The sequence below is a fragment of the Abrus precatorius genome, unplaced genomic scaffold (genome assembly GCF_003935025.1).
Source record: "Abrus precatorius isolate BTA unplaced genomic scaffold, Abrus_2018 Scaffold8, whole genome shotgun sequence".
Lineage (NCBI taxonomy): Eukaryota > Viridiplantae > Streptophyta > Magnoliopsida > Fabales > Fabaceae > Abrus > Abrus precatorius.
Genome location: NW_020874428.1, coordinates 3,388,940 through 3,401,443, shown reverse-complemented (window position 1 = coordinate 3,401,443; position 12,504 = coordinate 3,388,940). Strand labels below are relative to the sequence as shown.

The 12,504-nt window shown below is 33.2% G+C and overlaps 2 protein-coding genes across 3 annotated transcripts; one reads left to right on the top strand and one right to left on the bottom strand.

The window, feature by feature from the left end:
* Window positions 1–137: 137 nt before the first annotated feature.
* LOC113846592 (G-protein coupled receptor 1) lies at window positions 138–7,121 on the top strand. 2 transcript variants are annotated; one of them, XM_027475041.1, is made up of 9 exons: window positions 138–554; window positions 1,364–1,395; window positions 1,487–1,656; window positions 1,923–2,017; window positions 2,506–2,607; window positions 2,708–2,764; window positions 2,889–3,032; window positions 3,999–4,069; window positions 6,261–6,900. In XM_027475041.1, the coding sequence occupies exons 1-9, from the start codon at window positions 372–374 to the stop codon at window positions 6,361–6,363; spliced, it is 957 nt and encodes a 318-aa protein (XP_027330842.1). In that variant the 5' UTR covers window positions 138–371; the 3' UTR covers window positions 6,364–6,900. The 2 variants fall into 2 exon arrangements, with proteins under 2 accessions (XP_027330842.1, XP_027330843.1); XM_027475042.1 differs by having other exon boundaries at window positions 462–554; window positions 1,278–1,395; window positions 6,261–7,121.
* Window positions 7,122–8,056: 935 nt separating this feature from the next.
* Window positions 8,057–8,823, bottom strand: LOC113848108 (copper transporter 5-like). The gene has a single exon (XM_027477496.1). It carries the CDS (start codon window positions 8,688–8,690, stop codon window positions 8,256–8,258), a length of 435 nt encoding a protein of 144 aa, XP_027333297.1. The 5' UTR covers window positions 8,691–8,823; the 3' UTR covers window positions 8,057–8,255.
* Between the last annotated feature and the right edge of the window lie 3,681 nt (window positions 8,824–12,504).

The following is a 12,504-nucleotide window of genomic DNA, read 5'->3' as shown; positions in this document are numbered from 1 at the left end:
ATATATATATAACTTTCTTATATGTTAAATAAAAAAATGAAATATATTTTACATTCTCGAAACGTTAAATACATTCATACTTTTATTTATTTTATATATAAAAATTAATAAAATAAACAATGAAAGAATATATCATTACTCTTTTCTAAACAAAGTACCAAAGTTGGGTGATTTTGGGAGAGAAAAAGTACCATTACGCTTCCAAAAATCACAATCAATAGCTGAAAAACCTTTTATTTTTAATTTCTTATCTCACAAAAATAAAATTGAAAAACCGTTTCACTTTCACCATCTTCCTCCTTCGCCATCCTCAGTGAGTTAGATTAGAACTGAGAATCAAGGGATCGGCAATCGCCAACTAGTTCCGTGAAATGGCGACCTCCGTCGCCGCCGCCGGCACTTTAACGGCGCACGAACGCCGGATTCTTACGGCGGTGAACGCCGGAGCGTCGAGCCTTTCGTTGGCTGGTTCCAGCTTCATTGTACTCTGCTATCTCCTCTTCAAGGAGCTTCGCAAGTTCTCCTTCAAGCTCGTTTTCTACCTCGCTCTCTCTGTATGCATCTTTTTCTCTCTTTCCAGTTCCTCTTTGTCAGATCTAAAACCCTGCTTTTCCTCTCTATTTTTAACGTTGCTTAAATTTTGATTCGTTAGTTTAGTAACACTTCGCACGATTCGCCAAAACGACATGATTAAACGCGCTTTGGCTTTTTTCAATTGAATTTACCACTGGTCGATTTCACACTTTGTTGTTGTTTTTATCTAATTGCTTAATTTTCTACTCGTGCATCTAGTTGCCGCTTCTCATTGACGCAATCAATCAAATCGGTTTTGGAACGAATTTATTTACGAAGAATTAAATAAATTTGCTGAACTTGTAATTCTCAGTAACACTAGAATTAGGAGCGTAATGATCGAGAATCTTAGCTAAGGTCGCACGTACTTTGTGATAAAGTAGGAGTCTAAATATCCTGTAGTGTGTTTAAGAATTGTGCTAGTAATCATAGTAAGCTTTTCCATGCAATGTATGTGTTGTAATCCTAGTATGTTTCTCCATGCAATGTATGTGTTGTAAAGTTATTACCAGCTTGTTATTGACTTAAATTGCGTTTGTAAAAACTACCTTCTGTTGATGAATCCTGTTAGATTGCTACTAAACTTCTAATTTAAGTAACTAACTTTTGTAACCTTTTTACCTTTGGGCTTTGACCACTTTAGTTTGTATTTGTAATTCTGTTATACAATTGAGATTTGAGAAGTAGGTCATCTGGCATTTCAGGAACCATGTCTGTTTCTTTGCATTGGTTATGCCTCGTCTTCTTATGAGCCACAATGCTCTTTTAATGACGTTTTTGCCGATTGCAGGATATGCTTTGCAGTTTCTTCAGCATAATAGGGTATACCTATTAGATCTAGAGAAATCTTCAAATGTATTTATCAACTAAAGTTGTTCATCATGTGGTTGATACAAGTTTCAATTTGATACAGGGACCCGTCCAAAGGTTTCTTTTGTTATGCTCAGGGTTATAGCACACATTTCTTTTGTGTGGCTTCTTTTCTATGGACCACGACAATTGCCTTTACCTTGCATCGTACTGTTGTGAAGCACAAAACAGATGTTGAAGATTTGGAGGCCATGTTTCACTTGTATGTGTGGGGTATGCATCTAAATCAACTTTTAATATTCTAGCTTTGAGAAATGGCCTATTTTATAATAGTCATCACATTTCCTAACTTCCCATGACTTTTAATCTGAAAATGACTTTTTAGAGAAAGTTGATGCTAATGGAATGGCTTCCGATCTCGGTTATTGGGTTATATACTAATAATAGTAGTAGGACTTCCTACTTTGGCCAAAGACCAACCCTTTCATTAGCAACGTACATTGTGGAGAGATCATTTGACATAACTTTACTTTTGACAGGTACTTCCCTCGTTATGACAGTTATTCGTTCCTTTGGCAATGACCATAGACATTTTGGTGCATGGTGCTGGACTCAAACAGGTCGCACTGGGAAGGTAAATTGCAGTAGGAGTATAGGCTACAGTCTACACATTTCATGTAATTCCAGAAAATTTCTTTATTCCCAACTTGTTTCTTTTCTTTTACAGGTGGTATACAATGGGTGTTTTTAGTTCACTTAAAGAGGAACCTGCTGTACACAAGCAGTTTCTCCCCTTTTAAATCGAAAAATTGAATGTAAATTGACTATATTTGTATTTTTTATTAGTTTCTTTATAAGGTATGGAAATTTTTATCCGTCACAGTATGTGGGAGGGGGGGAGGGGGGGGGCGCGATTGTGGGCTTTTTAATAAATATGTAATGGAAATTTGTCATTCCTTTTAAATTGTAGTAAAAATATAACATTAGGCATCTCAGGAAAGGTAACACTTTTGTTAGTGTCTAGTATGCTTACTTTACTGCATTTTTATATGTATCATGTTTATCTGAATAGTTTAGTAATCTTTCTTTTTCCTCTATAAGCAAATTCCTTTTTTCGTGCAGGCAGTTCATTTCGTAACATTTTACACGCCACTCTGGGGTGCTATTCTGTATAATGGGTTTACGTACTTGCAAGTAATACGAATGCTGAATAATGCAACCCGTGTATGTATCTAATTTGGCTGATTCTTTCTCAAACAAACTACAAATTGCTTGTTTAGGCACCTTTTGAGACCTTATTTACCTGTTTCTTGGTAAATTTCAGATGGCAGTTGGTATGTCAGGCCAAGCTTATGTGTCAGATACAAGAGATAACATGAGGGTATGAGGGTATCATATACTATTATCTCCAAGTTCTTTGATTTCACTTCTGATGAAAGTATTATTACATGTTGCAACTACATTCCATTGAACTATACTTAAGTATTTTCTGTTTTACATTGCAGGCTCTGAATCGTTGGGGATACTATCCACTAATTCTGATTGGATCATGGGCTTTTGGCACCATTAACCGTGTTCATGATTTTTTTGAACCCAACCATAAGCTCTTTTGGCTCTCACTTCTTGATGTTGGGACAGCTGCTCTTATGGTATCAACGATTAACTGTACTATTTTCAGCTTTATTTTCTATTCACTGAATGTTCTATAAGTTACCAGGCGACTCAAGATGATTGCCATTTATCTATAAATCCGCATTATAAACTTCTGTTAGTTCCACTAATCTTCTGGCACCCAGTTGTGAGCTTTTTACTTTCTTGAACAATCAAACTTTTATTGTCATCCCTACCAATATGTTAATGACAGAATAAAATGCATTATCTAACTTATAAAACAGACACATCTAAAATAACTGAGATTTGGTAATTTTATGCATTTGAATTGATACGGTGTGAAAATCTGGGTACAACTCATTCAAAATTGCTATTTCAACATCTTTAAACCTAAATGACAATAATTCATTTAAACATCACATGGTTTACACTGCCTTATATATTAGCAAGAGTATAATTCTGATTTTACTGGTTTATAGAAGGTATCTTCTGGTGTTTGGTTACCAAACCACTATTGGTGCAATTAGTTAAATGTGTTTTTCAAGGTTATGTACTGCTTTGGTATAGTTCCAATTTAAACTGCATGTTGTAATTGCTCAATTATTTTACTTTGGGATAACATATGAAAAATAGGAGGTTATTTTTTACAATTTAAATGCAAGTATATGTCAGTGTCACATTTGTTTTGGAGAGGAGGTTAAGACTTTTAGCCTTACTTCAACCGTAGCATAATTGTAAGTTAATCAATACTATGGAAAGTTCTCCGATTATAACTGGCACACACAATATTTGTAAACTTATAATAAGGGCATTGCCTCATATCTCTGCAGTTAATCACTTTCCATTTTGCTGGACTGTTCTATGCTTTTCCAGTAAATGTAATTGGCATCCCTTCATACAGATTTGATGTCACGTGAAGAGTGAATCAAATTCAACACTTGAAAAGTAGAAAAGTACTATTACGGCATCTTGCTAAGCTTTGTCATGTTGTCTACTTATTGCAGGGACTCTTTAACTCAATTGCTTATGGTCTAAATTCTTCTGTTCGTCGGGCAATTTGTGAAAGACTGGACAAGTAAGTACTGATTCTATTCTGTCTTCTTTGAGAGATTTCAATAAAAAATTTTCATCTCTCGTTTGACTCTCAAGGTCAATCTAAGTATAATATTTTCATCTCCTATTCTGAATTTAACTTGTGCACTTTTGTCATCAATCTTATTGTGTTAGCTTTACTGCCTTAGCTTTTTTGTGTCTACGTGTCTTGCCCATGTCTCTACCCTGCATGATTTGTATTGTAGCTTAATACTTACTCAGCCACCCTTGTTTTCTCCCTATTCTCATAACCTCATCTTCTCCAGGCTACTCAGCCAATATGTTGGATGTTTTACTATCACATTGAAAAAGTATAATTAGGTTGCTTATCATCTTATTATTTAAAAATTTATAGGCAAGTATATGGTGCACAGTACACCCACATTTGGTGCACTTGTGCAGCACATAACATAGCCCATTTCCTAGCTATTCTTTAAGTGAATGACTGATATACAAGGAGGTTTGTATCCTCTTCTGGTGGCCATGCATGCAACCTTTTTGGTGCTACCATCACACCTTCATCACCTTTGTTCAAAATCAATCCTCATGGGTGACATTTATTCTTTGATTTATTATAGTACTATATTCTTTATTAACTTTTGAACCAATTAATATATTTTTACTAAATTTCTTATGCCAAATCCTGTCGCATTCCTCATTCAGTCTTTTGACTCCATCAGTCTCAGTCCTTTTTAAATTGATTTAATTTCCATCAAGAGTATTAATTCTTTAAAATATGTTTTTGTATTTAATGTTAGATGAATTGGGTAACAACTGTAGCATGCAAACACCATCCATATATTCACATTTTCACACCAGAAAACATCTTTTTTTTAAAATCCCCTGAAAACATCTTAGACTAAGCAAGGACATATAAAAATGCAAAAGAAATAAAACGTAAGAACATTGTACAGTTAAACAAAACACCAATGAATCAGTTCCAAAAAATTGTGGGAAAGCATTAAAAACTGAAAAAGAAAAGGGAGATCTCTCAAAATTAATGGTCATAAACTTTGCTATTTTAGACAGCTTATAGAGCAAGTATATACGTTTCATATCCCAATAAATTTGTCATTATTCATGTCCAATAAATGATCTGTAATTTTTTTTAATAAACGGTAGGTAATAGATTAACAAAACCAAAAGTTGTGGGAAAACATTGAAGTAACATAATCTCATATAATTGTGAAACATTCATTTTCACACTAGAAAGCATATTCCTAAACTAAGCAAGAATGCAAAAAATATTCAAAAAATAATTATGAAAGTACTTGCAACCTCTAGCATAAAAAAATGTTTATATGCTTCTCAGCAAATTCTCTGCTTCAGAACCGAGGTTCACTGAATGGTTTACAATACATTAATGAAACAAAATAAGTTTTGGAATTAGTTCAAAAACATAGAAAAAGTGGAAAGAAGAAAGATCTCTCATGCTTTAAAATAAAAAATAAGGAATTTGATTTATTTCTTAGAGCCAATATTTGAAGTATTTCATAATGTGAAACATTTTCCATTAGTGGGAATGTGACACTTGTCAAATTTGTTGTAGGATCATCTACTCTATATATATAGTCTTCATTTAAAAAACGAGGCAGAGACTTGAAACCTTGCCTTGAGCTTCGTTCAGTTCCCTCATCTTACATTCTTCAGTTGCTTTGATGAGACAAAGGTGAAGAGTGTCAATGAAGGTGTGTTTGGGCATAGGAAGTCCATATAGGGAACCAATAGAAGGCAATGGCAATTATTTTAGTTAAAGGAATTTAAGGTATGGTGGGAGTAGAAAGTATGCTGTTATTGGCTACATGGGTTAAGAACCTTCTTATAATGCGTAGCCGTCCATTTACACAATTCTTATCCGACAGGTTATTTCATGTCTTGAACCAATGCTTTGAAATTATGTGGGTGCACCATAGACTTTGCAGAATCAACTTGGTAAATTAACAGTTATTAGTCTATTGATGAGCACTTAATTTGGGGTTAGTTGGTGCAGAAGGTCCAAAATCGATGATGTTCTTGTTTCCTTTTTCAATCTTATAGAAAGTGACGTTTATTATTTACTCAATTTTACCACAATTAGTTGTAGATGCTTCTTTGTTCTTGCTTTTTACAAAACATTTCATTTAAAACATATAACCAGATTTGCTTCTCTTTATTCTTTTATTTTTTTATGGCAGGTTCTGGCCTGAGAGACTAAACAGATGGCTCCCTAACAATTTTAAGTACAAGAACCTACAGCAAGAAAGTGAATTAGTTTTGTTCAAGACTGAAGACCAATAATAGTGAATGGACAGAATCTGTGATCCCCCATGCCATGTGACATTTTTTTCCTAGTTTACTGAGATGCTGTTTTCAAAGACAACGGAGGATCTATGAGCAGCATGATTCCAGGTTATTTGTTGTTCTGCTCCTTCAGATATGTGAATCGTGGCATTCACTCACTGAATTTTATAGTGATGGTGATCCTTGTCAAACAGATCAGAGGATAGACCAATTGATGTGGAATCTGTATTTGGAAGCTGTTATTATCCTCTAATTGATGACCACTTGTGAGTGCAGAAAGTGCTTTTATCTTTTCCCCAAAAGGCTCGTCTCTCCCTGTGATTCATCTTTAACAACTCTCAACTTTAAACATTGCTGTATGACCCCCTGTCCCCCTGTATCAATTCGTAATTTCTGCAACCAAATGTTTTCTCAGTTTTATAGGTTAGGTGCACTTTCAGATTTTTACAAATTACTAAACAATTTCGCCCTTAATTTGCAGTGTATGTGGTTCTTTTCCAGCAATAAAAGTACTTCAGTGTGAAATACACATGCCCATTATCGTTTTACTCTATTCTTTGTTCATCTTTAGCCCCCTTGATTCATCCTGTAACTTATAATAAGTAAATTGAAGCCCATTAGATTGTATCCAGAGAATGGGAGGAACCTCTCCTTAAGTTGAAGCTGGCCTTCCTCCAACGATAGAAGAGGATCCTCAAAACTAGGTGAAATAACAATTTAAATTATCTTGGTTAATGTTGGATGTGGTTCTTTGGCAGTGTACATTTTGGGAATTCTTCACTGATCTTCCATGGCATTACGATATAAAATGGGGGTTTTTTTTACAGGGTAATCCACTTTCTTTTTGCGTTTCATGACCTAACCAGAACACATTCCTGACGCTCCCAGCTGCGTTTGGCGCTTGCCCTACCTCTTTGATAAGGACAAAAACTATCAATCAAAATTTGTGTTTCAGTTTGATAAACAGTCTATATTTAATATCATTGCAAATTATAAAGAAATTTTAATTAATAAAAAGTAAAAAATAAAGAACTGCACTAAATTTAGTGGTTATGGCTGGCCAACTGACTGAAATTTAAGCGTACAAACAACTTTTGTTAGCAAGACGCACGTTCTAATGTAAAATAAGTTGTTGAGATTTATTAAGATGCACAAATAACATTTAATAATTTTAAACAAGTGGGTCTTAAGTCCTACGAAAAATAAAATTGTTTCGGCCATTAATTTTAATGATGATCCATTACAATTAGTACTTTTGCCAAGTGATGTGTCATTAGTTCATATCTCTATACAGACACTTGTTCGGCACTTCTCTTCTGAAAAGAGGGCCCGCTTCGAGCATGAAGATTGCAGCACCCTTTTATCACTTTGCAGTAGTTAAACTTCTGTGTTGCAAGTGAAACGTCTTCTACATCTGAGAATTTCCAAGAATTTGTACAACAGCAGAGCATGATGCACCATATGATGGTCATTATTCACATTTCTAGAAGGAAACACCCCTTTCTCAATTCTCATTCCAGTCCATTTCTTATTACAAGGAAATATAACATTCATTCTTATCCACCTTCGAAAGTTGGCTTGCAAACTAAGCTAAGGGCAACAATGACATGATAGATAAAGAAATTTATATTTTTTATTAAACAATAATCTAAGTAATTGGTTTTGGTTGTAGATCTCATTAGTTAAAATTGTATCTTTTTTCTTTAACATAATCATACCATGTTTACTCAATTACATGTCATCCAAATCTGCCAAAAAAACAAAACAAAAGGCAATTCCTATTTTCAACAATATTTCCCACCCCAAAACGACACCAAGAATCCGAATTGAAAGCTCCAATTCACAGGACAACAAACCAATTCACAATTACATAAAACAAGTTGCAAGCCCTAAGCGCAGGCACAAGAATTAGCAACGTCAATAGCAGAATCTTCGCCCTCATTCCTAAAGAAGAAGTAACCGAGAGAGAGGCCCAAAACAATGGCCAAAAAAACCCCTCCGTTGAAGGACATGATAGCCAACATCAACAAATACCCAATCGCCGAATTCACACCGAACAGAACCGCTTCCGCTAACTTAACTCCCAACCTCGCCTTATCTCCGGCTACATTCCACCGCAGAAGAGAGGTCCGAATCTCCGGCGAGGCCCTCCTCTCGCCGGCGAAGATCTTGAGGCGAATCCGGCGATTCTCAAGATACTGATAGAAAGCAGCAACTACGAGACACGCGAGTAGACTCAGCACGTAACTCGTTCCCGAATCGGTCTTCCATGAATCAATGAGGAGGGTAAATTTTTTGCCCCAATAGAAGGTCATGTGCATCATTTTTGTTCTTGAAAATTATCTGAGAAATTCCGAGGCTTTTCGATTTTATTTTAATTTATTTTCAGTTCTAACAACTCCCAGTGGTTCCCTTCTTTGTACTTTTGTGCTGTACTTGTTACGATGAGTGATGGTTGGAACTCGAAAAATACCCTCATACTTTATTTTATTTACCCTTTTGCCTTCTCTTTACTTGATGCACCGTGCCTGTTTTTGGGGTTTCGTTACTTCAATCCTTTCAAGGGTATTCATGGGATTTCATACCGTGTCGTACATCTCATGATTCTATTCTTCTTTTAGTTAGAATTGTACAAGTGAACAAGATTAAGGAAGGGAAAAACTTTTGGGTGCTATTTTTACTATTTTTATTTTTTAATTAAATTAATATTTTATTTTGATAAACAGTAAATATTTAGGCTTTTTTTATTTGTATGATTTTTTTAATTAAAAATATGGTTTTTTTAACCAAATTACATATAGTTTTTTTTTTTTAAATTATCTTCGGCGACTTTAGCCAAAAATCATTAATAGTGATTTTTTTTACTACCTTTATGTATGTTTTAATATTTTAATATTATTTTAAAAATCGTTAGCAACTTTTAATTTTTTTAATATTTTTTAAAAAATTGTTGATTTTTAACATTTTATCACTTTTTTTATCTTTTATTTTTAAATTCATGTATTTACAATGACAATTTTTAAACTGATTTTTTCGTAATTTTTTAAAAAATATCATATTTTAATATATATATATAATTTATAAAAATATATAAAAAAAAATCCAAATATTTAAGATTGTTGTACAAAATGCATATAATTGTCCTTTTGCTTAAAGGATAAATCTAATTTAAGTTATAATTATTTATTATAAGGTTTACGATTGAATTTGTGTTAATATATGTTATATAAACTGTAAAGCTATTCTTTTAACCTTTTAAAATACAACATATAAGTTTGTAGCCCAATTCCTACCATTTTCCTTTTTCTACCATTGAATACAGTTTTCGTTCATAATATTTGCTAAATTATATTATATAAAAGTGGATAATTAAAATGTATAAAATAGATCCGTGAAAAGTTTATTCACATACACATTATTAATCTTTGATGAAAGAGTAAAGAGTGTTGTCATGACTTAACATACAAATACTAATGTTAGTGTCAAAATAGACAACTTTTTTTTTTACAATATTTGCATTTGAAAAAATAACTCTATCCAATAATAATTGTTATCAATTAGATAATATCTTTACATTACAACACCAAATATGGAGTAAGAATCGGTAGTTCTTCAAATTTTTATGGTCGAATAGTTACTTTTAATTCTTGACTTTTTTTTTTAATCGTTTGTTGCTTTTTGATGGTTGAATAAATTTAAAATAAGATTTTAGTTATTGAGACTGTATGGACTGCTTCCTTTAGCTTTGAAAATTTATAAATTAAGACGTTAGTTCATGTGATTAAAGAACATATATCATTTTTGTTACTGACATTGATTAATGGATGCAGATCCTCTTAATTGAAAAATTAAATGACAAATTTAATTAAATCAATTTAGACCATTCGTTATTTGTTAAAAGAAATCAACGGCTGGTATTAAAAACATATAAAACTATTTTATTTTGTAATGTTGAATATGTTTCTTCAATTATTTGCTTTACTTTTCACTTCTTGCAGTATTGTTCCACAATTTATCTCCAAAACCACTATCTCTATTTTATTTAACCATCAAGCATGATGCTGAACACCAGAAAACTCAAAGTAGTACCATATCTAAAAATAAGTATTGTATTTACCTCAATATTAGTTATAGTTATTGGGATTGGATTTTATCAGCTACTTATGCTAGTCCTCAAGAGAATCTAAAAGCTGAATACTGAAAATTATTAATTGATTTTAGTGCCTTTATTTCTAAGCCCTGGTGTCTTGCTAGAGACTTCAACTTTATTCTTACCATCATGAAAAAGTAGGGGGTCGACCTGCTAATTTGAACCTTGTTGAGTAATTTGCTGCTTGTCTGGATACCCTTTCACCTGGCACAAAGGTAATCTTAAAGAAAGCATTAATAGAGTTGTTGCTAATGACTCTCGGTCTCTCGGAGGTCGTTGTTCCAAAAGATTTATGTCATCCATCTCTCTCTCTTAAAATCTGACCGTCATGGACTTTGGCTAAAAATTAGGAATAAGGAGGCTTTTGTTTCATATAAAAAACCCTTCAAATTTCTAGCTCTGTGGGTTCAACATATTGGCTTTGCCAACCAAGTTAAGAATTCTTGGATTTCTTCTAGGTCTTGGAATGAGAATATAGAATGTTTCCAAAAAAACATTTTTGATTGGAACATAAACACCTTTGGTAATATTTTTAAAAGAAAGAGGTGTTTATTAAATAGAATTAGGGGTATATCCCAGAAGCTGGCTAATAATGAGAACCCATTTCTGAATAATCTTATGAAATCATTATGGTTTGAATATCAGAAAATTCTTGACCAAGAGGAATTATTTTGGTTCCATCACTATAAATTCAGTTGGCTAAAGTTGGAGATAGGAACAATAATTTTTTCCACAAAGCTGTTTTTATTCGTAGGCAACAAAGTCTTACTGAAACTCTAAGAGATGATTTCAGTAATTGGGAATATGATCCCCATAAACTCCGGTCCTTTACTGTTTAGTATTTTAAAAATATTTTCTTTGACCCTTGCCCTAATAGCCCTCCCTCAGTACTGTTTCTTCTTTTCCTCTCTTAAAAGATTATGATATGCCTGTTTGGAATGTTGATTTGACTATGCAAGAAATAAAATTTGCCTTATTTAGTATAGGGAGTCTGAAGTCCCCTGGTCTTGATGGTATCCATGCTTTATTCTTAAAAAATCAGTGGGGTTTTTTAGCACTTTTAATTTTCAGCTTTGTTTCAAATATTTTCAGTAACCCCTCTAAGATTGTTGAGGTTAATGCCACTCTTATAGCTCTTATCCCTAAAATTGATCATCCTGAGCACCTTAAAAATTTTAGACCCATCTCCTTATGTAATGTTAGTTACAAAATAATAACAAAAATTCTTGCTAATAGAATTAGAGGTTCCGTGTCTGACTTAATCTCTGAAAATCAATCTAACTTTATCCCTGTAAGACAGGGTATTGATAACACTTTAGTCCTCTAAGAGTTGATTCATTCTTTTAATAAATTAATTAGGAAAAATAGTTATATGATGATTAAATTGAATCTGGAAAAAGCATATGATAGGCTCAGATGGACCTTCATAAAAGACACAATAGAGCAAATTGGTCTTAATCAGAAATTAGTTGATCTTATTTATAAGTGTATTTCCACATCTTTTATGTCTATTATTTGGAATAATTACCATACTAATGAGTTTAATCCTAATAGGAGAATTAGACAGGGGGACCCTATCTTTTGTTCTTTGCATAGAAAGGGTTGCCCACCTTATTCATGATAAAATTAATAGTGGGGACTGGACTCCTTTCTCCTTTAAGAACAAGGGTCCCAAAATTTTTCATATTTTTTTTGCCGATGACATCATTCTTATTGCCAAAGCCGATGTCCATAATGTTGAGGTGATTAATTATGTATTAGGTGAATTTTGCTCTGCTTTTGGTCTATCTGTGAATAAGGATAAGTCATTAATTTTTTTCTCTAAAAAGTGTGATCCTTCCTTGACACAGGAAATTAGTCTCAATTTAGGTATTAGAAAATTTACCTAGTTTGGTAAATATCTGGCTTTTCCTTTCAATCATCTTTCCCCTTTTACACAGGATTTTGCTTTTCTAATTGATAAGGTTAGAAAAAAGCTCTCTCTCTGA

Coding starts and splice junctions, on each gene's coding strand:
- LOC113846592 (XM_027475041.1), top strand. CDS start 372: ATGGCGACCTCCGTCGCCGCCGCCGGCACTTTAACGGCGCACGAACGC. Junction 2,608..2,707: donor TGCTGAATAATGCAACCCGT/GTATGTATCTAA, acceptor GGTAAATTTCAG/ATGGCAGTTGGTATGTCAGG. Junction 4,070..6,260: donor ATTTGTGAAAGACTGGACAA/GTAAGTACTGAT, acceptor TTTTTATGGCAG/GTTCTGGCCTGAGAGACTAA.
- LOC113848108 (XM_027477496.1), bottom strand. CDS start 8,690: ATGATGCACATGACCTTCTATTGGGGCAAAAAATTTACCCTCCTCATT.